Below are 26,548 nucleotides of genomic sequence, written 5' to 3' on the forward strand. Positions count from 1 at the left end.
CTGCAGCTCTTTGGTGAGCCCAGCCTGTGAGCAGGATGGCCGAGACATCACAAGGGTGGGATGAAACTGCTTCTTGCAGTTTGTGCATGACCCTCTCCATCCTCATCCTTGTGTGAGCAGCGCTGGGATGAGCGGCAGCACGGCACAGCTGGGGAGGGGGCCGCTTGCCTTCACCCCCCTGCAAAGGGGACAGCGAGCGTTCGTCCTCCTCTTGTTTCATGCATGGAGAGAAAAACTGGGTTGATTTGGCTTTAGTTTGAGTGGGAGGGGTGTGTGCCTTGCAAACAGGGCATGCGGCACCCCCCTGCACCCTGTGCTGGAGGGGTGGCTAGCTGCGCTCCCCCTGCACGTGGGTTCCCTTCGCATGCCTTCCCAGCGACATGCTGCAGTTGCACGCACGTCCCAGGCAGCAACGCCCAAAATTTGCCTCCCGCTGGCTGGCTGCTCCCCAAAGGCCAGGGAGCTGGTGCCAGAGCTGGCTGCCGCCTGCCAGTCCTGCTGGGATGGCTTCCCACGGGACCGTCCCTCCCAGGCATCGCGGGGGGAAACTCAGCCCTTCGCTGGGGAAACCTCCCGCCTTGCCACAGGGAGGGAGCTGCTCGTGTTGGCCTTGTGCAGGGCCATGCCCAGCACCTGGCAGCGCACGTCTGCGAGGACGGGCAGGTTTTTGGGGACACTGGTGGCACTGGGCTGTCCCCATCAAATGCTGTTCATCCATGTATGAGAGGGGCCACCCCACTTGCCATCCGGACAGGCTTGGTGGTGGGCAGCACTTCACAGGGTGACGTTTTGGATGGCCAGAGATAGTGTGGCCAAAAGATGCTCACTTTGAGGATTTTAAGGCATTTTTAGCGGCAGCCCATGTGTTTGGTTTTTGCGGCACATGCCTGTGTGCGGTGAGCATCCGAGGGGAGTGCTGCCGCTCTCTGCTGTCGGGCAGGCAGGAAAAGCAGCTGGGAAGGTCGGCCACAGGCTCTGCTGTCGCTGGAGGTGTTCCTGCATCCCGTTTCGGGCTGATTGCGCGATGAAGTTGTAAGGGTCAGCTTGCCCAGTGGGTTAGGCAAGGATAAAAAATGCCCATGTCAATGTATGCATTTTTCTTATCGACCCACATGGTGTTTTTTGTGTGTTGGGGGTGGCCTCCAGAGCTGAACGCACTGATTTACCCAGGAATCAGCACTGGGGTTTAAAGCAGATATTTTGGTCACATATGGGTTTGTGAAAACACGAGTCTGCATCATCTCAAAAGAAAGGTTGCTTGTTTATTTTTTTGTCCTTTCCAAGAAGAAAAAAATCTATTTTTAATAAGTAGCTGGTGTGGCCGAAGCAGTGGGAGGCAGCAGCACTGAGCCTGGCTGCAGCAGCTGGACTTGGGGCGGCCACGGCACGCAAGCTGCATTTATTCAACCCCCCTATTTTCCTGGCTTTGGTGGGAAAAAGAGACCCTCATGACCTGCAGAGCACCTTTCCAGCCAGCAGTGGCTTTTTTGGCAGTGCAGTCAAGCACCCGCCACGGCGGGCTGAGCACCGCAGCCGGCTGCAGGGCTTCTCCTTGGCCCCTCTTGGTCTTTAGCAAAATGGGAATATCTGTGGAAGAAACAATCCAATGGGATTGTCTCTTCTGTGCCCCCTGCGATGGATTTCTGTGGTGGGAACTGCTCCTTGCCAAGCATGTGGTGAGGCGGGAGAGTTTGATTGCGTTTCTCTGCCCTGTTCAATGGGGAGGAAAAACTTCTGACGGAGTCGCCGCTGCCGTCAATCTGAACAAAAGAAATTTCTCAGCCGTGGGAAAACAGCCTCTGAAACCCCAAAATAGTACAAACCTTCCGAATGCTCTAAGGAATTTTTTCTTCCAGCTCCCTTTACTGCCATGGACTTCAATGGCAAATAACTCCCCCCCTTCCAGCTCAGCTGTGTCCTGGGAGTTTTGTGGTCCCCTCAGCACTGCCCCAAAGAGTTCGGCACCACAGGATGGCACATAAAGTGCAAGCGTTCCACCTGTACTGCACTCCCTGAACTTGTTATGGAGACCTAAAAGCTGCAGAGTGAGAAAGTAGTTTGCAGTTCAGGTTTTTCTGGTTTCACACCTTGAAATACAAAGCTGCAAAGAGCTGGTGTTTTGTTTTAACAGAAGGCATCAGGTTTCTGAAAACAGGAGCTGAACCTGCAACTGGGGAGCTGAGGCAGCACCTGCCCTCTCCTGTCCCAGACCTGATGCTGTTTCACCCGCAGAGCAAAAAGTAGGTTCATTATAGTGTGAAAACTTTCAAAGCCTTCTTTTTCGAAAAGAAAATGAGTGCCTGAGTGTTAAGGTGCTTACTGCAACAGACATGTACTTGTCTGTGTATATATGGATACATATACAATGGTTGTGCAACTCATGTATGTACACGATAACAAATAACCAGTGCAAGCACCGCAGTTCCCTGCTGACACATGCAGCGCTCTCTGCCTCTGCTGCAAATAACAACTTTTTAAACCCAAATGCAGGGTTTTTTGCAGGTTCAAGCAGGGTGTGCAGTGGCAGGGAGGTAGGCAGCCATCGCCAGCGCGGCGCAGGGAGCAGTGTGCCTCCACACCATCCAGATGTCTGACTGTCCAGGGACACTGATTTGACTTTGGCAGAAAGCTGGGTACCTCTGCAATGAACCCAGGCTCTCTGCCCGCTCTCCTCCCAAAAATGGGGGCTTTTTTGGGTTTATTTGGTTTTTTCCTCCTATTTCTGTTGTGTGGCTGTGTTTGAGGGCTCTCACACATGGATGGAGGCAGCAGACTGGTGGTGGGACCAGTCCTGGTAACTTATTCTAGCTGGTCCGCAGTTTCTTCCTCCTAAAAAACCCAAAACAAACAAAAAAACCAGAGAAAATATGATATACAGATATTGTTCAAACACGTGAGGACCTGGGTGGTGGCGAATGCTGGGATTTGTGATAACACTGTGACCTTGTGCCAGTAATTTGCTGGGTTTCTGTTCCCCAGAGTTCAGGCTGCCTCAAAGTGTTCGCGTTACAGAGCTACTCATGGCCTGCGTTTTGCCAGGTGTGAAAATAGAATTAATTTCCTTTATTTGGTTTCCTGCCTCAGAGAAAAAGGAAAATCATATGAAATGTTTAATTGCAAAGGGCCAATATATAAGGTTGTGTATTGATAACTGAGGTTGATACGTGGCGCAGTTTAGGTGTTCTCCTCTCCCGCTTTTATTCTAAAATCAACTGCTTGCAAGAAAATAACAAGCCGCGTACCCAGCTGATGTTGGTTTGCATTTGGGTTTGTGCCGTGAGAGGTAAGGGGGATGAGAGAGGGATCCCTTATTCTTATGCTGTTGCTGCTGCATCCTCTCCTTGCTCATCACTTCGCTCTCCTGTTCATGGCCGTGGCACACACGCTCCTGTCCCTGACAGCACATGGGGAGAGGTGGGAGTCGGGGCAAGCTCTGCCTCTGGTCCGTCCCCCCCCCATTTCAGAGGCGCCCTGGCCACTGTGCTGCATGGCAGGGGTGCCCCTTTCCCTGGCTGCAGCAGCACCCTGGCTTCTCCCCGCCATGCTCAAAGTGTCCTTCTGGTTTTGTTTTCTTTACTTATTTTTGGCCCTGAGGTTTCCTTCCAGAATAGCTCCAGGGCGTGGAAATAGGATGGTGCAGCCCCGACCGCAGCCGCGGCCCCGCGGTGGACCCAGGCAGGATGGGAGCATGCTGCTCTGCTCATTTACCACCCTGCAAAAATAATAATTAAATTTGGACATAGGAGCCATGTCAGCCTGCGCCAGACAGGGACGCCCTGACCGTGAGGTCTCCACAGGCTCAGGCAATCACATCAAAACCGTATCCAGTGCCCTTGCTGGGCCATGCCAGGTGCAAGCCCACCCGGTTGCAGCGCAAAGCTGGTGCCAGTGGCTGGTGCAAACCACACCAGCGTTGGGTCACGAGACCGATGGCGGGGCTTGGGTGCAGCAGCAGCTGCCTGGGGGTTTGTCATCGTCTGCTGTGCCAGGGCAGCGATGCGCCCATGCAGGGCTTGGGGAGCGGGCTGCCTGCCTAACCCCCGGCTCGCTCACCAAAGCGTGTAATGAGCAACATGGCAGCATACTTGTACACGTTAAAAAACTGATGGGAGTGCAGAAGGGAAACCATTGCATTTGCATATGTGGACTGCATTCTGCATCCCTGCCTTGTCATCTCAACGTGCTCCCAAAAAGTGGGTTTTTGCTGCTGTCACCTGTTGGCACATCCCCCAGAGGCAGGTGAGCTGTTCCGTGTTTTGTTTCCAGCTGTTTATCTACAAAGGCAAGATTATTCTCATGAAGCTGTCAGATCCTGTGATCATTTTTAATAACAGATACCAAACACTGCTTTTGGGCAAACAGGTGACCTCTCCAAGCCCTGCTGCCTTGGAGAGCCGGAGTTCTTGCAAAAGCATTAAGAAACCAATGTTCCAACCCTGAGATGTGATGCTTTTTAAAATTTTTTATTATTATTATTGTTATTGTTATTGTTATTATTTTAAATGGAAACGTTTTGGATGCATTTGGCCAACTTCCCTGCTGGTCTCCCTGCATGGTGCTGTGAGGTTGCTGCTGCCGGTGGCCTGCCCAGGCAGCACCCGCTCCCTGGCCCAGGAGCTAAACATAGGTGCTGGCCGCGTGAGGCACTTCAGCAAACGTTAATTATCCTGGTGCTTTTTAGGGATCTTGGGCGAAATATGCATTTTTATAGTCAGTTTTCTTTTTTTAAGCAGCCTGGAGCAGCAGCCCTTTCATTACATTAAAAATCACCTCCCACCAGCACTCTCTGTTCCCCAGCCCTGATGAAATTTAAGCTCAAAGCCGGGCACGTGCTCACTGCTCTCCTGCGCAGGGCAGCCCATGATGGTGTGGGGCAGTGGGAAGCAAGGCTATCTCTGTCCTGTGCCCCCCGCATTGCCCCCCAGCAGGGCAGCCCCTCCAGCCACCCCAGCCCCACGGGGCTGCAGGGGAGCCAGGTCCCTCATGATGCTGGTGTCTCTCTTTAATGGAGGCTGCTGCGTTGGCATCGGAATACTGCATGGCTTCTTTTTTCTTTTTCTTTTCTTTTTTTTTTGTGTGTGGGTTTTCCTGGCCCGAGGTGCCAGCTGAAAGCCACAGCCAGCTCCAGGCCACCCTTGTAATTACGTCTCCTCACAGTGACACAACGGGCTTTGAAGCCCATGGGGCAGGCACAGCTGTGTCCTGCAGCCCTGGGGTTTGCACAGCGGGCACATGGCCCGGCTTGCTGCCAGGGCTGCCGGACCCTCGGGGGGCTGCAAGGGACCTCTCCCTTCCCAAAAGCATGTGATGTGCATGGTGTTTTGTCAGCAGTTAGCAACTCCCCACGATGTACCTGTTCATGTGGTGATGAGCAAGAAGACAAAATAACAACAACAACAAAAAGCTTTCTCTTGCTGGTCCTAACCTGGGAATTTGGTTAACTGGAAATCCTTTTCTTCCCAATCAAATTCAGACTCAAACTGGGCTCCCCTGGATGTGGGTGAGGCTTTCAGCAAGCAGAGCTCCCGGTTTTGAGCAGAAACACGAGCGTTCAGGTCTTCCACTGCAAAGCGGATTTTTCTGCCCTAAATAACCATAGTTTTATCACTGGCTAACCTGCGCATCATTGACCTGCTTGAAGGCATGCATTTTCCAGCCCTGCCGTTCCATCGCTGAGGGTTGTCGGGCTGAAGGCGTCAGGTGGGATTTGCAATTCTCCTTGCCACTGTGGAAAGCAAAGCTGTATTCGGTGAGGAGTCATTCCCCTGAGCTGCTGCAGCCTGGGCGCGTGCAGGAGCGGCAAGGGGCCTTTGCTGATGAGTGCAAGAAAAATCTGGGAAAGAGGGAGCAGAGGTGCACTGGAGAGCTGGGTGGCTGAAATCCCAGCAGGAAACGATAAATATAGGGAAAGGAGAAAGGATGTCCCTGCAGAGGTGGGTGCAGAGGTCAGCTGCAGCACCTGCGTGCCCCCATCCCCTGCCATCAGGCGCAGGGCAGGAGGGGTGGGCTCCGACCACTGACTGTATCCTGCCACCGAGGTGCCCGCTGAGATTTGGGTGGCCGTGAGGGTGGGGGTTTTGCATATTTTTTCCTCAGGCAGTTATTCTGCTTTGCTGGGGACGTGTACAGAGCTGCCAGATTTCAGCTGGGGAATACCTGATTTTGGAGAGCAGGGGGCCGGGCTGGCCCCTGCATGGGTCTGTGTGGTTTGGGGGGCACAAGAAATGAAGCACACGTGCATTTTGTAGCATCGCTGTGGCAGAAATGGCTCTCAAAGGGGAATGTGATACCTGTATCTGGGTCCCCTTTTCTTTCCTTGCCCTTCCCAAGGCCCGTTTCACCTCTGCAGGCAGCCTGGAGAGGGACTTGTTTGGATTTAGCCTTTTTTTGTCTGACAGCTGACTGTGGAGTTGGGCCTTTGAGGTTGGTCTTCTTGAAAAAACAGTAACAGAATTTCCCAAAAAGGGAGGTAGACACCCCCCGAGAACAGATTTCCCAATATTTATTTTAATTTAAGCCCAGAGTGTTATTATACACTCTGGCCTCCCAGCCATTCCTCTGAGGCCAGACCCTCAATTACGCGGCGTGGTGCAAACCTCCCCGGGTTTGGCAGCGGTGTGGGGTGCTATGTTTGTGCACCAAATCTGCCAGTGTTGAAGTTTGGGGGTTTTCTGGCACACGCCGGCAGGCTGGCGTCACTCTGGGCAGGGCGGCGACTGGTTGGGGGGGGGGGCAAAATTAGACCTTATATCCCGGCGGGGCAGTGGCAGGAGGAAATCTGTGCTGACCGAATCCGCGAGTAGCCGTCGGTGCTCTGGCAGGGTAAGCTTGCTGCTGCTTTTCCCAGCTGGGTTGTGCATTGCCATCTGCTTTTTGTGGGGGGATGGAGGGGCTCAGCTTGCTGGTGGGGCTGGATGCTGCTTTTAGCCCTTTCCTGGGTCTGTGGCTTCATGAAGCACTCGGGTGGAGGACATGAGCATCCAGAGCCTTGCTGCATGGCCGGGGAAGCCAGCTTGTGGCCACTTGTTTTCTAGCCTGAGTTAAATGAAGATGGGGAAACTTCAAGTGCAGATAAATATAATAACAACTCCCCCCAGACCTCAGCACAGCTGATGGTGGGTTTAGCCGGAGGAAGGGTAGGAAAAAGGAAGGTTAGTGGGCCTGGCTGAGCCCAGGGGGATGCTGGGAGCATCCCTCCCTGGGGGGAGGCTGGGGCTCTGCAGGAAGGGTCGGGAGTGCTCCTTGCTGGGGCCGGGATGGAGGAGGGCAGGCCGGGTTTTGGTGCTTAGGGGGTGCAGCTCAGACCTGCCCAGAGCCAAGCCTCCCCCCCCAGATATGCCTACGGGGGGCTTCTTGCATTGGTACCTTGCCACTGCTATTTTTGTCAATGGCAGACTGTAGAAGCTGATTATATTCATTTATTTGTTTACTTATTTATTTTTCCTCAATGAGGTTAAACTCTCTGGGGTGTAATTCCCGGGGGTGTTTCTCCCTGGACAGAGCCTAAGCAGGTTGCAGGGCTGTGGGAGGACAGCCGCAGTGGGCAGCACTCCCGCCAGCTGCTCCTGTCACATCTCCGGCAGGGGCTGGTTTTCCCCACTCGCTCACAGGTGATGGGGAAGCAGGAGCGAGCAGTCCTGCTCAGGGAAAACAATGCATGACCCCATCGAGAGGTGGCTGGAAGTCAGCCTTTCTTCTCCCTGCTCACCCATGTGGACACAAACACCTGTATGGTTTGGGATAGTGACGGTGCTCTCTAGCTGAAAAGCAAGCCCTCGCTGTTTCGCTGTTCCTAGAGAAAGCAGCCATGAGGACTGCCCTGGTCTTCGCCTGTCTGGTGGGGATGGCGTGTGCCTTCTCGGTGAGTGCCGGGCAGTGGGGGGACCCCCCGGCCTCGCCGGGGCTGGTGTGGGGTGCCTGCCAACCCAGCCTTTCCCCCAGGTCAAGAGCTGGCTGCAGCGAGCCAAGTCGGACGACTCGGAAGAAAATGGGGTAGGGTCTCCCCCCACCCTGCGTGCCCAGCCCCACGTGGTGCTGGCCTTGAGGATGAGGACGTTTCAGTCATTCCTGTACCCAAGCCCCCAGACTATGGTATTTACCCCCTTCTTCTCCTGGTAGGTGTTCAAGAACAGGCACCGGTATTACCTGTACAGATACGCCTATGTGCATCCTCCGCAGCGACAGTACCAGGTGGGTGCTTCAGAGGCATTGCTGGTGCTTCACCACCCACCAAATGCGGAGATATTGGCCCAAATGAGACAGGGGCACGGTCTGCGCCCTGTCTGCCACTGGCCTGCAGGGCTGGGCTGAGACCGTCACGCTTGTGACACCAATGGAGACCCACCAGTCCGGCTACAGCTCGGTTTTCCCTCTCCTTAGGGCAGTGACTCATCGGAGGAAGAGGGGGACGGCTCGGAGGAGGAAGGGGGGGTGAGTACAGCAAACCAGCAGCCTGCAAAACAAATATGGGAACTTGGGAATTTTCTTTGGTTTTGTAGTCTCTGCTCATCAGCATTTGTGGCGGCTGACCGCCCACAGCCTTGCACTCTGGATGCAACTGGATTTTCTACTCTGGGCTTTATTTTATTATTTTTTATATATTTTTTCCTTTTTCTTCTTTTTTTAAAGAGGATGGGTGGGGCATGCACCAAACAACCCTGAAACAAACTTTCCAGGTTTCCATTTTCAGTGGCTCAGAAAAGAGCAGGATGGGCCAAAGGGCAGAAGTAAGGAGGGTCACCTGCAAGGCAAAAGGCACCGTTAGGGAATCGTCTTACCTTCCCCTTTCAGGGTGCATTGCCCCCATAGTGCTGATAAAATTGCTATGGAAAATACAGTTATGCTCTGCACGCGTGCGTGTGGGGGGACACAAACTGATGCGATATTGGGAAATGCACGCTTGTACCATCCCAGCTGGTAACGCTACTCCTGTCTGCTGGGTCAATATGAGCTTGGGCTCCCTGCATTTGCGGGAGTCACCCAGGTCCAAAATTAAATGCCAGGGATTGCAAAGGCCTCTTGTGCCTCACTGGGCTGCAAATGCTCAAAAATGATCCAGTGGTCTCAGGCACACAGGTGCTTTGAGGCAGGGATCCGGCATGTTGGAAACCTACGTGTCAGGTCTAAACACATCTTTTTTTTTTTTTTTAATTTAATTATTTGAATGCTAATTTCAGGGGTCTTTTTAACAGGAGTGTAAGCCTGGACATCTGGTCTTAAAACCCCCTTTGGAGGCCCACCTGGGGCTGGGGTGCAGCACAGGGTGGCCCCTGTCCACCAGGTGCCTCTGCCAGCCCTGGCACCTCCCTGCAATTTGCCCCTTTCTGCCTGTTGCTCTCCCCTACCACTGCGATCACTAGTGATAACTTTGAGTAGTGGGATGAGACAGCCAAAAGGGGAATTTCATTCCGGAGGAAGAAATTAAGTGATATGCAGGAATGCAGCTGCTGTTCGGGGCTGCCCCTTTTGTTTCAAGGGCACCAGAGTAGTGGCCGTTCCTGGGCAGGGATGCTGTGTGCCTTCACTGGCAGGGGGTGGTCAGCAAGATAAATCGTGATGAAAGGCCCCAAGGTCAGTTATAAGTATGTAAAGAGCACTGTTATATCAGCTGCTAGATGGGGGGCATCGCTCCCATCAGCACAGCTGGCTGCCCCATGCAATTCGGTGGCTCCTCCAGTGGAGAGGAAAACAGCCTGGGTTTTCTCTGGCAGCAGATGCATCCATATTTTAAGTGTCCGAGTTGGCCCAAAACGCCAGGGTGAGTGTCCTTGGCTTTGGCATGTGAGCAGCGGGGATTGCCCAGGGCAGGGATGGCAGTGACCCCGCATCTCCCCGCCACAGCTGGGTTCATTTGCAGGTGGCAAGGTGCTCCTCCTCCCAGGCTGGGGACATGGGTGAGCTGCCCCACCAGTTCCTCAGTGGTTGCCCCAGGCTCTGCTTGCATTTGGGTTATTCATTGCCTTTTTTAGCAGCACAGACTGCCATGCACCCCGCTGAGAGACCTGCTCCACTGTGTGGTCTCTGGGGCCAAGCAGTGCTATTGGCTTATTGCTGGTGGGGTTCGGGCTCATGCCTGGCTTTGAGCCGTCATGCTCTCGCCAGCTACACCTGGTGTGTAGTGTGTCTGCATGTAGTGCGCCTGTGGCTTTCTTTGTTTATTGGAAACTGGGAGAGGTGACTTCAAAAGCAAACCTTTAGATGTAAAGCAAACCTTGTAAAGCAAAATGTGTAGCCAGAACGGGAACACCTGACTCCAGCCACCACCACTTAATTGCATGGCTCGGGCTGCCTTGCTGCAGCTTCTCAATTTCAGCCTGGGGCGAGACCCATGGGAAAGCAGGAAACTCGGAGCAGCGCCCAAATGTCGCGTGGGGATGCTGCGTGCCCCCCTTGCTGCTGGGAGGGCTGTGCTCTGCTCCCGCTGCTGACCACCTGCCCTGTCCTCTCCCTGTCCCTGCAGGAGCCATCCCATGCTGGCGCTAAGGCAGCTGGCCACCCCGCTGGAGCAGCCCCCGGGGACAGCCAGGACGGGCTGGAAGGAGACGTCACATCCCCCCAGCAGGTGTGGTTTGGGGGGCTGGAGGGGAGCACCCGTGGCGGGGGGGGGGGGGTATGTTCACTGCATGTTCACTTGCTCCCATGGGATGCCCTGTACACCGTTTCTGCTTGGGGGTCTGCTGTGCAGGATGCCCACAGCTGGGCCAAGCTCTGGGTGTTAACCCAGCGGGAGGGTTGGAAGGGCACCCCAAAAAGGCAGCCTTGTCATGCAAGGCGTGGGGGGGATGCTCAGCTATGCCCACACCTGCCCCATGCCACGCGGTACCAAAAAGCTGCAACCTCCCGGCACCCAACTAATGCTGTGTTATTTCCCCCCCGCCAGGGCAAGGGCTGCCAAGGGCCCCTGAAGGGGGGCAGGAACAGCGCTGCCGGCAAGGGGGGCGACTCCGAAAATGAAGACAGTGACGAGAAGGAGGAGGAGGAGGAGGAGGAGGAGGAGGAGGAGGAGGAGGAGGAAGAGGTAGTCGAGAATGAGAATGGCGTCAACGGCACAAGCACCAACACCACCGAGGGGGCAGATGGACCTCATGGCAATGGCACCGCAGTGGTTGAGGAGGGCACCGGCGCGGCCGAGGAGGAGGAGGAAGAAGAGGAGGAGGAAGAAGAAGAGGAAGAGGAGGAGGAAACTGAAGCCACCACCGTCGCCAGCACCACCGGTGAAGAGGGGCTGTCCCAGGCAACCACCACGGGAGATGGGGGACCCACGGACGCCACCACAGCCGGGGAGCAGTGGGAGTACGAGGTGACAGCCGGGGGACGCAGCCGGGGGGACGAGGGCACCACCGATGGCAGCTATGGGGAGCAGGACGAGTACGCCCGCGGGGACAGCTACCAGGCCTATGAGGATGAGTATGGCTACTACAAGGGGCACGGCTACGACGTATATGGCCAGGATTACTACTACAGCCAGTGAGCGGGCAGGGAGGCAGCCCCAGTGCTGCTCCCCGCCTGCCCCATCCCACTCAGGAACATGCATCCAAAGGCTCACTGCAGCTGCTGTGCACCAGAGGGGACACCAGGTGGCTTGCGGTGCTCACCGGCTCCGTCCCAGGCTTTTTTTTGTATCTCGCAAAGCGAAATGAAATAAAGCAACCGAACTGAGCTTGTTGGTGACGAAAGCTTTGCTGCTGAATTAGCTGGGGTCAGCGGGGTGGCACGGTGCTTGGTGGCTGAGGGGCTACAGGTGCTCATGCTGCTCAGGGTTAAATCTCTGTATTCCAGCTCAGATGCACACAAAAGGAGGGAGGAACAGAAAGGCTAACTAGGAAAGCCTCTGTAGAGTCCTCTCCGAAAAATTGAAGGGCATTTTTAGGGTCACTGCTGTGGGATTACTGCCACATCTTATGTAGAGTTGACATGAATTTGCAATATGTGGGCAATGATAACTTTACCACATCTTCCACTCCTCAGTAGCATGCCTCCCATGGCCTGACCACAGACCAGGCAAGATTAATAAAGGTAAAGACATTAATTTCTCTTTCCGTGCATCACTAGCTGTAGATGCACACCCCTGTAATGAGATCTTTGCTTCTGCATCCCTGCGCCAGGCATGTCGGTCCCACCAAGGCCAGGCACCTCGGACGTGTTTTGGTCACCGGCGCTGCAGCCCAAAATGGTCCACGTTTCTCCCCGCCACACAGCCTCGTCCCCAGGGCAAGGTAGGGCTGTCACAGTGACAGTGGTGCGTCCACTTGCCTCCTGTGTCAGGGATGGGGATACCCAGCTTGCGGTCCCCAGGATCCCTGCCCAGAGTCACCTCCCCATGAAAGCGTGGACCTGGCCAACTGGGGATCAGCACCAGAGATGGGAAAGGACCAAATTCTGCTGGGTTCCAGGCAGGTGCCGCCATTTAGGAAAAGCGATGGCCCTCACGCATGGGTTATGGCAGGTACCGCGCTGCCCTTGCACTCCTGGAAAGGAAACCTGTGTTCAGCTCCCAATATATATCCAACTGCAAAACGAGTTTCTATTCTCACAGCAGCAAGCTGCTGTCCGCTGTACAAAACCGTCTCCATGTGCCAAAGCTGGGCTGCGGCTGCCAGGGTGGCAGGGGGTGCTGCCTGCAGGGTGGGCACCCCCAGGGCCAAATTCCTACGGTGGCACTGGGGAGCCCTGCACATGCTCGCGGCTGGTGGGGGGGACACAAGAGCCCCATCGTCCACATCCCCAGGGGGTGCCCAAAGACGTCAGGGAACCAGCCCTGGCGCTGGCAGGGGCCAGGTCCTGCTCCCATGGGGTGCCCAGCCCGGCCCCATGTGCGTCAGCCCCCCTGGGCACCCGGCCAAAGCTCTGCCTCCCCGAGCCAAGGCGCACCGGTCGGCTGCTCCGGTACCCGCGGGGCAGCATCCAACCATGGCTCCCTGTCCAGGGGGGAAAGGGCAAGTTTCCTCCTGGCTCTGAGGTTTGCTCCCACCTGAGGCTGGATGCTGATGGTTTAAGCATTTCTGGCATTAATGTGGCGGTCGTACCTGCTCCCAGGGTTTGGGTTGGGGCAGGGTGGCTGGTGGGGTGAGAGCTGTTGTCACCATCACCGCAGTGCGCAGCTGAGCCAGGCTCACCGCAGCAGGGGGAACCCCCCCTTGGCCTATGCGTAGGCAACCAGCAATACCACCAAAGCTAGAGGGGGACAGGAGGAGAGTATATACGTCGTGCACATCCTCGTAGCACCTTCCCACAGCAAAGGTGGGCTCGAAAGGACCTGTGCAAGCAGTGCATGGAAAAAAAATCCTTTTTTGTTTTTTACCACTCTTGTAGTTTGCACTTGCACTGGGCTTAGCTCAGGGGGGTTGAGTTTGAAACCCAAAAAGCAAGCATTGAAGGCTACGGCGTGGTGGCAGCTCTCAGCTTGGCCAGTGCTGCTGGTCATGGCCGCGAGCAGGCCGGACTCAGTGTATTGCCCTTCCCTTTCTGCAGCCCTGCCGGCTTTCCCATGTCGGTCACGGTGAGCATGCTACGACCCACTGCACCCCCTCTTATCAATAACCGGGCTGGATGTGTGCCACGCTAAGATCTGCGCTAATCATCGAGCAATTTCGCCTTCATAACAGATATTTATAAACCATGCTTTCTGTTTATCCAGTCAGGTGGAACATTTGATAGCTGTCTTCCACCACAAACACATTTTTAGCTGGAAATTACTCCCCCTGGTTATCTGCGGGCACTGCCAGCCCTGACAAATGTCCCTGGGCAGGAGCTGATTGGCTCCACACACCCGGGGCCAACTTTAAATTTCAGCAAAGTGGGCACAGCCTCCACAGTCTGCCACTGGGACCTGCCTTGGACGGCGAAAGGTAATCTTCTTACCTAGTTTGCCTGCCCTGTCTCTCTCCAGCCCTTCGGTTCTGCCCTCCCTGAGCAGGGCATCTCCAGCTTTCACTCTGGGCAAGCTGCAGTGGGGACAGGGAGACAGCCCGAGCCTCAGCTGTGCACATCTCTGCATCGTGCTCTCTTGAGCCTACGTTGCTTTGTACTGCTGATCCTTGTGCATGAATTTCCTTCCAATGGTTTCTGTAGCAACGCTTGCATGGCTGAAAATAGTCTCTGGGCCGGATCTGCGAGCCCAAGCCAGGGTGGATGGGTGAAATAAGAATTGTTAGCCAACAGAGCTATCGTCTCCTGCCATTTATCAGTGCTGTTGAAAATAGTGTGCGAGTTTCTTAATTCAGACTTATGGCTGTATGGCTTAGCCTGCAGCGGTTTTGGTGGTCATTTATTACAAATATCCACCCAAGCTGCTTTGACAGAGGGAGTTAAGAAGCTTTAACACCTGGTGTCAGAGCACTCATTCGGTGCTGCTGGCCATGCACGTGTCCTTGCCTCGCCGCCATATGCATATGCCGAGAACATCACCTTTGCTGTGAGGAGTGCAGAGAGGCAGAGCGATGCCGAGGGCCACCACAAAGGCTAGGGAAAGCCGGGGTCACTGGATAACCCCACTGCCATGGGGGCTTTGGGACAGCAGGAGCTTTTGGGTTGCTGCTGACCGGGACTGTTGGGGACCGCAAGTCCCAGGAATACAAACTCCAGTGACACTTCATTTTGTGCCCCCAGGAGCTGCCCAAGATGCAAACAGCCCTCATTTGGCTGTGCCTGTGCCTGCTCAGCACGGCACTCTCGACACCTGTGAGTATGGCTCTCCCCAGCTTCCCAGCGTGCTGCCAAAAGCATGGGGTATACCACCCAGTGCGCTCCAGTACGCTTTCAGCAGCAGGAAAACATGAGTTGTACTTGCATATAGCACCTCTGGGGCTTGGGGGGTTTTGAGGTGCTGGCACAGAGGTGAACCCAGCAGCAGAAATATATATTAGCACTGAGGTGCCTGAGCATGTCCCTTTAATTTAGCAGTTAGGACATTGTGCAAGGGCCAGTCTGGGTCGCTGTAACTCTCCCCCTTGATTTCTGTGGATTTGGGATCTGCCCAGAACTTTTGGCCTGGGAACAGGCAGTGCGAAGCCACAGGAAGGGAGGTGCGGGGAGGATGCTCGCCTTACCCACATGGGTAACAGGGGTCGGAGGGGCTCCTGCAATTATATTCCAGCTATCCTAATGTGAAATTCGGACAGATATGACTGAAACAAAGGGCAAACTAAGATAAATATAATAGCAGCCATTTTTGTCCTGCATAACTGTTGCCCAACATTAAATACACAGCTAGAGTGAAAATCTGCTCCTAGTGAAAGCTTGCTTTTCCAGCAGGGTAAGGAGGAGGGAAACTACGTCTTCCCTGAGGGCTGGGCCCTGGCCGTGTGCCCTTTAGCCCCAAGGGCAAGCTTGCACAACCGGGTCTGCTGCAGGACAGCATGGGGGAAGGCAATAAATCAGCACAGATTTGCTTTTCAGATAGGGCACAGAAGAGAGCTGGTTAATACTCTGCTGCATAACTGGGGCTGTAATCCAGCCTTTGACAAACAATGGAATAAGCTGGGAATATTTAACGCTCTGGGGTGTGTTTCTGCCCCTTTCAGCTGGGCTTGGGGCGCTTCAGTGGCTGATTTTGCTGAGACCGGAGGGGGCTCCCCTCCATGGGGCTGTCTCCCCCTCTGGCACATAGGGAATGCCCCAAAATGGCTTGGTGGGGCTCACAGGATACTCCCACCTCCAGGTCCCCCATCCCTGAGGGATGCACTGGCCAATACATCCCAAAAGATGCCAGGATAATCAGGGGAAGCCAAAAGCTTGCAAGCATGTACAGAAACCTGGCTGGGAGGGCACAGGCGTCGCTGCTCAGTTGCCCAGTAAACACTGGGAATCATCACCAGTTAACCAGCTCCAGGCTCCCACTGCAGTCAGATCCCAGACGTAAAGTGGAGCATTGTGGTGTGAGCAGTGGTGCCATGTGCTAAAACTGCTCTGCAATAAAAATACTCTGCAGCAGAATCCAGTAAAAGGGTATTTGCAGACCAACAATATCCTATTAAAAGTAGCATGCTACAGCAAGCATGCTGTAGCAGAATTTGCAATAGTTTTCAGACCCTGGAAATGGGTTTTTGACCTTTCTTATTGCTGGCTTTAAGCCAGCACCCCAGGTAGTGCCCGGGAATTTATTGGCTTATCAACAGAGTTTTTCCCACCCTTCCCTGGACGCCACCGTGTGCCCATCATGCTGGGCAGGGCGGGCGGCCGGCAGCAGGCCTTGGCAGCCGTCTGGATGCTGGGGCAGCGTTTGATGCCTTGGCTCTTGCTTGTATTTTGCTGACCGCAGGTGCCGCCACCGCTGTCTGGGAGAGCTGCCAGGAACTGCGTGGGACAGCACCGGGTATGTTCCCCCCCTGCCCCAGCTGGACCCTGTGGACTGCGCTACAGCGGGGGCGCAGGGAGAAAAAGCTGCTTTTGGAGGGAAGCCCAGTGAGCCGCGGAAAAAGAGACCGTTGGTCCCCTTGCCTCCGAGCAGCCCTTACGAAGAGCAGGGGAGGGGAAAGGTGTGATGTGCTCAGGCAAGGGAAGGGCTTCCCCCCCAAGCTGCCCCTCTGCCCCTGCCCAGCCCTAGAGCACAAATGCTTGGTGTACTTACAGGCAAGGTTGTAAAAATCCCAGGCCCAGCTGCTATGGGGGTTTTTTCCAAGGTGTATCAGTGTAAAATGCATCAGTAGCAAAATTCAGATGAGTAGTGTGGAAGAAAATGCCAGCTGCTGTCCTTCCAGTGCTTTGGTCGCTGTTGGTCCCATCACTCATGTCTGACGGGACCATCAACCAGGTTGTTTATTCAAGCTATAAGCTACCTTGCACGAACCCACCCCCCACCCGCCTCCCCCCCCCCAGCTCCTGAAAGCAAGCAAAGGCAGAAAACAAGCCCAAGGGGAAACCAAAGCCCAGAGCCCAGGAGGCAAACACATGCATCCTGCCCAGGTCCCTGCCCGCACTGACAACCACAAGGTGGTGGGAGCTATCACCCACCCTGGGGCCCCAGCAGGTGCTGGTCTGTCCCTGCTGTGGTGTCAGGCACAGCAAGGGAAGCTACTGCCATTGCATTTAATAAGAAAATTGTGGGGTTTGGTTATTTTCTTCCCCATCAGATACTGCTGAAAGGCTGCAATGCCAAGCATGGCTTCTACGTTTTCAAATATGTCTACTCGTTTTCAACGCGGAGGAACCAGACGCAGATAAAGGTGAGGAGGTGGCCAGGCGGCACAGCAGGACCCTGGCTTGGCTGTGGCGCCCCATGCAGCCGGCAAGCGCCAGGGCTGGCCCTGACTTCTCCCTTGTGTGTACTGCACAGAAGGAAGAGGCTGACAGCCAGAGCACCATCCCCGGTCACCGGCTGGGTGAGGACAATGCCAGGCGGGGGCCGACAGAGGATGGGGTGGCCCCAGAGAGAGGTGACAATGGCAGCACCAATGCGATGGAGAATGGGACCGGCCTCAAGCCCAAAAACCGCAGTGCCCCAGGCATTGGTGGGGATGCTCACAGTCCTCGCCCAGGCACCGGCACGCGAGCGCGCGGTGGTGTCGGTGTCGCGGGTCCCACCCCGGTCAGCTCAGAGGGCAGCGGCGACCTGGATTTGGTAGTTGAAGTTGAAGATGGTGTTTCCATTCTCCCCCAGGGTGGACACCCCGGCAAGGCCGTGGCAGGGAACAGGACCAGTGTCAGGAGTGAGGACAGGAACGATGGTGCCCCCAGGGGGGTTCCAGTGGAGGGGGCCACAACAGCCGGGAGGGAGAGGGCCCCCACCACCGGAGGGGCTGGGGATGAGGGCAGCGGTGAGGCCACTGTCCCTGGCCAAGAGCAGGAGGGTGACATGCGGGGCACAGGGATGGGAGGCGCCACTCTCGCCTCCATCACCGAGAACATGGAGGATGTCCAAGTTGACGCCAAAGGTGTGGATGAATACACTTACATCCCTGACTCGGGCAGTGTCACTGTCACCCACGGGAAGGTGGGCAGCACAGTGAGGGCCACCAGCTTCACCCAAATCTCTCCGGACAAGGACGACGAGGTCAACATCTTCATTGGGAGGGCCAACATCCATGTCGGGGAGCAAGAAACCACCCAGGCTAGTGCCACTGTTGGCAACGAAGATGACAGCATCCCCACTGCGGGAACCAGCAGCTCCCTGCCCGGGCTGGGCATCACTGCAGCACATGATGGCAATGACAATGGTGGCATCTCTGCCCACGGGCAGCCTGAAGGACCGGCCACCACAGCCACCCCAAGCCACAGGGACAGCGTCATCAGCAGCCCTGGGGATGGCCGTCCCACAGGAGATGAAGATGGTGCCACCACCACTGGTGATGGAGAAGGACTGGTGGCCCCCAGCCCCTGGAGGGTTGCTGGTGGTGATGTTACCATCCCTGTGGGGGCTGGCATCCGCGGGAATGGTGATGATGAGGTGAGAGGTGAGGGGCAGAGGTTCGACGGGAGGCCAGGCCGCCTGGCTGTCACCACCCCCCGCCAGGGGGGTGACAAGGAGGCTGCTGCCGCTGTCTCAGCTGAGGGGGCCAGCATCCACCTGGGTGCCACCATGGCCTCCCCCGGGATGAGCGAGGGGGACTGCACCACTGCCCTGGGGATGGCCGGCAGCCGCAAAGCAAGCAAGAGCGCCATGTTGGGGAAAGGGGGGAGTGGGAAGGTGGGGCCAGCCACCCCCCAGCCCCGTGGGGAGGGATGGCCGGGGGCGGGGACGAGGGTCCAGCCAGGGGCAGCGGGGCTGGACAAGCCACTCAAGACGGACAAAGTGCCGTCCCCACGCAGGAAAGCTGGCAGCTGGGTGTCGAGTGGGGCCCAGGTGAGGGCTGGCAGCCATGGCAGCGATGCCGGGGGGAGGCCACGCACCGCCGAAGCAGGGGGCAGCCTCCCTCCGCAGGCAGGGCGAGCCGGGGGCAGTGTGGCAGGGGGCGAAGGCAAGGAGCGGGGGCGAGGTGGCGAGGCTGGGGTGGCAGTGGCAGGGGCCGGGGTCGGCCGCCTCCCTGGGCGCCGTGGCAGGAGGCCGGGGGCCAGGATGCCAGGGGCGTTTGCAGCGCTGGGTCACAGCAGGCAGGTGGACCAGGTGAAGCGCGCCAACGAGCTCCACGTCCGCGAGCGGGCCTTTTACGGCCTTGGCGCGGCAGGGGGCAGCCCCAGCAGCCCCTATGCTGGCCTTGGGAGTGCCGACAGTAGCCAATCCTCCGAGGGGGAGCAGGGCAGCCACAGCGACAGCCGACAGACGGGACTGCGGCCCTCGGGGTGGGGAGCCCCGGGGCACCCCCACGGCCACTGGAGCCGGGGGACCCTCTGAGGAGCTGCTGGTGTCCACCCTAGTGGGCTCCAGCGGTGGAGTTGGGGGGTCCCACAAGTCGTCCCCCCCCAGCATCCCTGCTGTGGGCGCTGCTCTTGCCTGGGTGAGGGGCGCCCTGCACATTGCTGGGAGTCGCGCAGTGCTTCACAGCCCAGGAGCCAAAAATCACTGGTTCATGCAATCCTGCTGTTAATTTGAGGGAGGCTGCATCCAGTGCTGTGACAGCGATGCATGGGTTTGCTGTGCTGGACAGCCATTTAACAGCAATTGTGCTACACGGCATAGGGTAGCATTGTTTGTGCACTGATGTGAAGTGAGTAAATAAACAGTGACAAAAAGCCTCTGTCCTCGCAGTTTCACTTCCAGTCTAATGGAGAAATAAATGCATTTCTGTACCTAGGGCTCTGCTGACTTTGATGTTTGCAGCAGGACTTCAGGCAGCTGCTTTGCCGCAAGCAGTGTGCTGCGGGGGGGCTGGTCCCCAGGCATGGGGGCGTTTCTGGCCCCAGCACATCCCTGGCCCAGTCATCACCTCTGGGGCTGTAATTTGGCCAACCGGCCCCGCACATCCCTCCCTTGGGGTATCAAACCCCACCAGCTCCTGCCCAGGGCCACCCACCTCCCTGGGCACTTTGTCCTTGCTGGGGAGCCCCACAGAGCATCTCCCCCCTCGGTTTGTCCATCTCCCACAGTGAGAAATCCCCATCATGCCCTCCAGCATGCTGCCGGGGTGCTTGCCAGCCCCACTGCCCTTCCAGCAGCACCGTAACACCTCAGCCGTGCTGCCGCCATTCCCACTGCTGGCCCCCACACGCAAGCCAGGCTAGGCTTCGACACGCTGGAGCCGTGCCACCGGTGGTGCGCAAAATTAATCACTGTCTATGCAATTGCAGGTTGCTTTTTCTATCTGAGAAACTGCTAAAACGGGTGTGCTTGGCAGTGCACCGGAGCAAACGGCATGGTGGGAGCGGTGTCAAGCCTTACGGGGAGAGGTGCCGCCCTCAGCATGCACGGGAGGGGACTTGCTGCTGGTGCTGCATCCATGCTGGGAGATGGGGTGGGAGCATTACGATAGCAGCAATGTACCCACAGAGCGCCTGCTCCCCTGCCCTCTGCGCGGACACATGTGGGGAAGGGGCAGGTCCAATTTTGGTCCATAGACTTGGTTCTTAGGGATCATGCATGGGTGATTGATGCTGGGACCACCAGGACAAGGATAGCACTGCGTATCTCACTGGTGCTATCAGTAGCACCAGCTGTCAAGGCTCTGCCTTGCTAGAGCTCATGCTTTTCAGCAGAAAGGATCAAAAATTGCATGTGCCCACTATGCCCCACACCAGGGCATCAGGCCCCGGTGCCCCCAGGGGAGCCACGCCAGGCAGCCTGGTGCCAGTGCTGCGGGGACATGGAGATTTAAGCAGCCTGGGGCAGGGGTTTGCCTGCAGCTTCCAGGCGTGAGGCAGCATCCACAAGACCCCCAAAGGCTCAGGCACCTCCTGTGCCAGCCCACCCAGCTCAGAGTGAAAGAGGCTGCAGGGCTGCTGGCAGCCTGGGCTGGGCAACTCGCCCCTGGAATTGCCACGGCATGTCACACCCCAAGTCTGATGGACTATGGCAATGCTCCAGGGAGCTTGGGCTCGGCATATGCCATTGCCTGGCAAATGAAGGTGTTGGTTTTGGGGGCTGGGACTGGCAGGTTTGCAGCCCCATGGGGACCCGGGCGTGGTGCCCAGCCATCTCCATCCCCAGTCCTGACTGCATCCTTGTCCACGCCATTAAGCAACATCCATAAGCAAGGCCTGGGCACCATCTAGTGGAATAAAAAGGCTTTTGCTGGGAACGTTTTGTGCCTGTTGAATGATGCCCAGTTCTGCCTGGTGCCAGGACAGGCCCTCTCACCCCTCTGCTTCCCCAAGCTCCCGGGGAACCATGCCTGAACGGTGAGGTCGGGTATAAAACTGGCTAGTTCAGGTATAAATGGCATACATTTATAAAACAGCACTACCTCCTTGCACAGCTGCTGTTAAAGCACCTGGAAGTTTTGTGCGGTGACTCTGGCTCTACATCCTGGGGCATGCGGCATTTTGGGATGCCCACCCTGAGCCCCCACCTCACCACCACCGAGGTGCCTGGCTCTGCTCTTTGAAAACTCGCTTGCCAAATAGCACAAGCGGCCACTGAACAGACAAACTGCAAGTTTCCCGAGGAAAGGGTTTTCCTGGAGTACTGGAGCAAAGTGGGGAGGTGGTTTTTCGTTGCAGTGAAGGCTGGGCTGATGAGCACTGGCGGGATGGGAGCTGGCAGGGTGGCTCGCTGCCACCCCTCACGCCCCAACACTCACAGTAAGCTTACAGCCGGGCTAGAGGTGGCCACCGGGTCTGGGAGGCTGTGGCTCTGTGGCTCTTTGATCTTTGTCTCTGCTGAGCTGTGTATTTTTGGGGAAAACTTTAATTTCAACCTTTAATATATATGCATTTGCTTCCTGTTCCCATGTGCTGGTTTTGGGTTTTTTTACTGAAGGGCAGCAGTGATTTATCAACAGGCATTTCTTCATGTGGGGACAGCAGAGGCTGTTGCTGAAGTGCTTTAGGGTCTCTCATCCCACCCTGTAAGTGCGTGAACCCAAGTGAAGAGTGATATGCACACTAGAGTACTTTCTGGGGGTACAGAAGGGGAAAGAAATTGTCCCTAAAAATCCCAGCCTCCCTTACAAATACTAATTGTGGGGACATGGCCAGGTGAGTATGGGTGGTTGTTTATTCAGGTAAATGTCGTGCTTAGAGGAGAAACATCTGCTATTGTGGGCTATCACTGATTTCTAGTGCCTAAAAGCCCTTGCCCGTGAGGTGCAGAGGGTTTTCTGCAGCAGCCATGGCAGTGGAAACCACTCAGATTTTGCAAAAATGGATTTTTGTTAACGTTACTTTTGCACGTGGGCCGGCATGTGCAGCAGTACTGGAAAAAGCAGGTGCTGGGTGAAAAGGGGGTCAGCTCCCCCATGAGTCAGGCGAGCCAGATGAGGGGAGAGTGAGCCGTGACCCCTATTTGGGGATTGCCACAGCAGGCCAGCTGGGCAAGGCTCAGGTCAGGTCCTTTCCCCAAAGCACACACAGCTGCAAAGGTTTTCCAGTAATGTATCTTGCAGCAGCATCCTCATTAAGGAAACCTGCTGAACCCAGCCTTTGAGTATTTAGCCCCTTGGGGAAGCCTCCTTATTTATTCCAGGATGGCAGCAGCTGGCTGTGAGGTGCTCCTTGTCCTAGGCACTGGTACCAGTCCCTTTGCAAACCCACCCCCAGCCCTGCCTGGGGAGCTGTGGGTGCCAAGGCCATTGGAGCAGGATAGGAGCAGCACACCTTGTGCTCCCAGCTGTGGGGCTGGCAGCACTGCAGGTATCAACACCAGCAGCGGGGTGCGAGCAGGGCTGTGTCTCCCTGGCTTTGTTGGGCAGGGAGGAAGCAAGGGCCAGCCTGCCCTGCTTTTCCTGAGCTCTCCTGCTCAGGGCAGGCTTTTACCTGGGCAGGTCGGGGACTGGGAACCTGGCTGACTCTCTAGCACCTTTGCTGTAAATAGAGGAGGGGAGATGACAAAAAACCACTAAAGCTTTGCTACATGTCTTAAAAATACTTCTCGTTGTAATTACTCTTTGTGGCTTTATGCCTTGTAGCTGCATCAGGGCATGATGAAGCGAGCTGCTCTGCCACATGTGTGTTTAGTATGCTGCAGCTGGACCTTGTGTGGCTTGCAGGTGCCTCTCAGACATCCTTGGCTCAGGGGCATGCTGGGTGAATTATCACCTCTCTTTGCCATCAAGGTCAGTCACCTCCCAGTGCTTTGTTAATCTGGCGGTGATGATGCTGTAAACTAGGTAATTAGGAACCTGTTGCCCTGGAGCCATAGGTCTAGAGGACTTTGAGCCCTTGGACAAATAGTGCAAATGAATGTCAGTGGGGTTTTGGAAAATGGTTATTAACATTCAGTCTGTTTCAGCTCTTAGAGGATACAGAGGCATTTTTATAAAGTGAAGGGCTTTCACCTGCCTTGTGTTGTGACTTGTACAGCCCTGCTGAAGTGAGAATTAAACCATCTCTTCTCTTGGGGGGGAAAAAGTGCTTTTTCCCTAATAAGGTGGGTGTAGAGGGCAGAAAAATTCAGGCTTTTGTGAAACTGTAAAAAGCTAGCAGAGGCTTTGGAATGCAGCTCCAGGTACTGACATCAAGTTCCCCAGCCTTTAGGGGAATTCCCCTTTTTGGGGCATTTTTGCCACTATTTTCCTCCTCTTGCTAGTGCTCACAATCCTTGGACCGGTCCAGTTCAAAACTTCGAAATGCTCCTGCAGATTTTGGGGGAGCACTGACCCAGCTCAGTGCAGTGCTGTAGCTTGTGGTGTGCAGGGCAGCTGTGTAAAGCTGCAGAGTCCCTGGAAAAGGTGTTTTCTGTGGTGACAACTGAGGTCACCGGGGTGGGACAATGGGTGTGCTCTCTGGGAGGAAAGCCATGGTGCAGGTGCAGAAAATCCACTGTTGTCTTGCCCACAGCAGCTGTGGACGAGCCCTCCCATGCACACCTGTGTTTCACCTCTTGGTAGATGTGCTGGAGAAGCCTGCTGTCCACAGGTCCTGCATGCACAGCTACTTTACACCCCCCTCCCACCAAAAACCTGATCCAAGGACAATTTCTGGATGTTTAAGGAAACCTGGAGGGATGGCAGTCCTACTTGCCTTGCTTTGTAAATAAACATCGGGGGGGGTGTAACGCAATAGCATGTATACTTGGCTCCAGCTGGGCTGTTTCTCTATAGCGTGTTGTTTTGGTGTGTGTTCTGGATCAGAAATCTGTAGGTTTGTTTTTGTACCAGCAACCCAACCGCTGAACTTCTTAACCTTCTCCACAGTCAGTGCCTCAGAAAAGGCAAACGCGAGCAACTTGGACTGTACGAAAACATGAGCTGCAGACTGACCTGAAAGCCAAAAGCAAGCTGTAATTTACTGGAAGGGAAGGTCCTCTTTAAATTTACAGAAAAGAGCATATATAGAAATCTAACAAAAGCATGTAATGATTGTCTGGCAGGGACCAGGGGATGCTGCTGCGGGAAGTGATGATGTGGATCAGTCATCACATGTTAAACACAGTTTGTTCTGGTCAGGTCATGTTCCCACATCCTTGCCGAGGAGCATCTCTTCCTACTTCTGTTGCCTGCCTTACCCCACCCGTAGCCAAAAGTTATGGACAGAGGAGTTAGCATCGCTGGCCACAACATACTGCATTGACATGCCTGCAGCCACTAATCCCTGCATTAAACACTTCTGTCTGAGCCATAGAGCATGCTTTGGGAATATATATTAAATATATATGTGGGTTTTAGTTGGAGTGTTAACCCTTGAAGGCCAAAGATTTAGCAGTGCAAAGCAGGACTATGAAAAGCATCTTGCTCAACTGAAAGTAAAGAGGGGGTTGAGTCTCTAGGGCTGAAAATAGAGACTTGGCTAGAACGGAGATGCTTATGCTCAGGCAGGATCAGTCACGTAGCTGAGGAACATGTCAGCTTTTGACTCTTTCCTGTTTATTTTCTATTAGAGCAGCTGAATGCATACATTAATGGCAGCAAAGTATTGATCACAGCTGTGTCCTGAGCAAAGTGGGGTTGGGCTGCCTCCCTGCAGACAGGCAAGGGCAGCTGGGGGCACCCAGGAGGGCTGACAGGAGGTGGCACATCCCCAAGAGCCGGTGCAGAAATGAGGTGATGCTCCAGCACAGGGTTTGCTGGTGTATGTCGGAGGAGCAGGATAGAGGGTGCTGGTGTGTGTGGAAAATGCCTTGGGAGAAATTGGATAAAAATAGTTGCTGTTGGCAGTGTATTTGGGTGGAGTCCTGCTGACAGTGTACACTGTACATGCCAGCGATAGTGGGGATACCTATAGGTAAGCTATAGAAATTCAGAGTGCTGTGTGAGCACCAAGATTTGTGCCACAAACAGCAGTTAAGTTTACACTCTAAATTTTTTATGCAGATCACACCAAGCTCTGAGGTAGAGCTTGCAAGCTGATTCCCTGAGGATAATATATAATTAAGTGATCAGGCTCATGAAAGCAGAGCTGATGCAGGAGTATAGATGCTGGTGGACCTGCCCCAGCAGGGACCATTGCCACAGACTTGGGCAGAAGGCTGTGTAGTGCTGGTGGGGACAGGGTGGCTCGGGGTTGTGCTCTCTCCCTCTGCTTCAGCTCTGCCTCTAACTAACCAGCTCTGCCTTTTGGAGTGGATTCCTATTTCTTATTTTGCTTTCCCTCCCCCCTTTCCAGGTGAGTTTCCTCAGCTACCTGTGCTTCAAGCCTTCTCCCCTGCCAGCCTTCTGACTTTTCTCCTCTATTTGCATTTTTTCCCTTAGGCCTTTTTTCCACTCCTGTTTTTCCAGCCTTGCCTTTTCTGCTATGCATTTCCACCCTGGTGTCTCATTTCTCCCTGCTCTGCCCTCTGTCAGTGCTTGCCTCCTCTGCTCCATCCTGAGTAAACTGGTGCTGGCTTCTTGCTCCAACTGTCCAAAATCCCCAGCCAAACGGAGGTCAGGGGATTCCTTAATGAAATTCCTTAGATATCAGTTTTGTGGAATAGTCTCCTGCTCATTCAGTGCATCTGGTTCTTCTGTGCTTCCAAGCTTCACTTTCTGCTTTTTGAAATGAGCCAAAACAGTGAAAGGAAAATACTGTGGGGAAGGCTGCGGGGGACACTCAAGAGACCCAGCACTGCTGTGGCCTGGCATACCTCCTCAGAGTCTCATTTGCTGCCTGGAAAATCTTTGCCTTTATTCCTGTTCATTATTAATGCATCTGAATCAAGATCATTAGTGCAGAGGAATGGTTCTTGCTGTGAAATGGTCACCTGTAAAAAAGTAAATAACTGTGATACTGGTGATGAGAGAAGTTGGATGCTGAAGACCTGTAGGTTAGTTTGCACAGGTCCTGTCTCCACTTAGCAGGAGGAGGCTTGTGCTGCATATAACAAGGGACCTCTCGGGCTGGGTTTCCCTGGATGGGTTCCCTGGGTTTCACAGACAGCTCCCATGCATGGAGGTTAAGCTATTATGAATGTAAATCACTAACAGGCAGGTATGTTGGTCTCCAAGCTAATTGCCTGAAGCAAAGTTGCTTGAGGTTGGTCACAAGCAGCTGATGATTTTGTCACCTCGTTTGGACCCGGTGACTGCCCTGCTGCCTCCCAGCTTGTGTGGGCTTCCTTTGGTTGCTGGAAACCAGCTCTGACACATGCCTGGGGGCAAGATGG

General features: G+C 55.1%; 2 protein-coding genes across 2 annotated transcripts; both read left to right on the forward strand.

Moving 5' to 3' along the window:
* Positions 1-7,807: 7,807 nt before the first annotated feature.
* Positions 7,808-11,641, forward strand: IBSP (integrin binding sialoprotein). Its single transcript, XM_076337653.1, has 6 exons — positions 7,808-7,861; positions 7,942-7,992; positions 8,119-8,190; positions 8,380-8,430; positions 10,460-10,561; positions 10,880-11,641. Exons 1-6 carry the CDS (start codon positions 7,808-7,810, stop codon positions 11,468-11,470), a joined length of 921 nt encoding a protein of 306 aa, XP_076193768.1. The 3' UTR covers positions 11,471-11,641.
* Positions 11,642-13,822: 2,181 nt separating this feature from the next.
* On the forward strand, positions 13,823-19,605 carry MEPE (matrix extracellular phosphoglycoprotein). The gene is made up of 5 exons (XM_076337654.1): positions 13,823-13,847; positions 14,608-14,679; positions 16,259-16,312; positions 17,070-17,162; positions 17,273-19,605. The coding sequence occupies exons 2-5, from the start codon at positions 14,620-14,622 to the stop codon at positions 19,265-19,267; spliced, it is 2,202 nt and encodes a 733-aa protein (XP_076193769.1). The 5' UTR covers positions 13,823-13,847; positions 14,608-14,619; the 3' UTR covers positions 19,268-19,605.
* The last annotated feature ends 6,943 nt before the right edge of the window (positions 19,606-26,548 follow it).

The sequence above is a fragment of the Aptenodytes patagonicus genome, chromosome 4 (assembly GCF_965638725.1).
Source record: "Aptenodytes patagonicus chromosome 4, bAptPat1.pri.cur, whole genome shotgun sequence".
Classification (NCBI taxonomy): domain Eukaryota; kingdom Metazoa; phylum Chordata; class Aves; order Sphenisciformes; family Spheniscidae; genus Aptenodytes; species Aptenodytes patagonicus.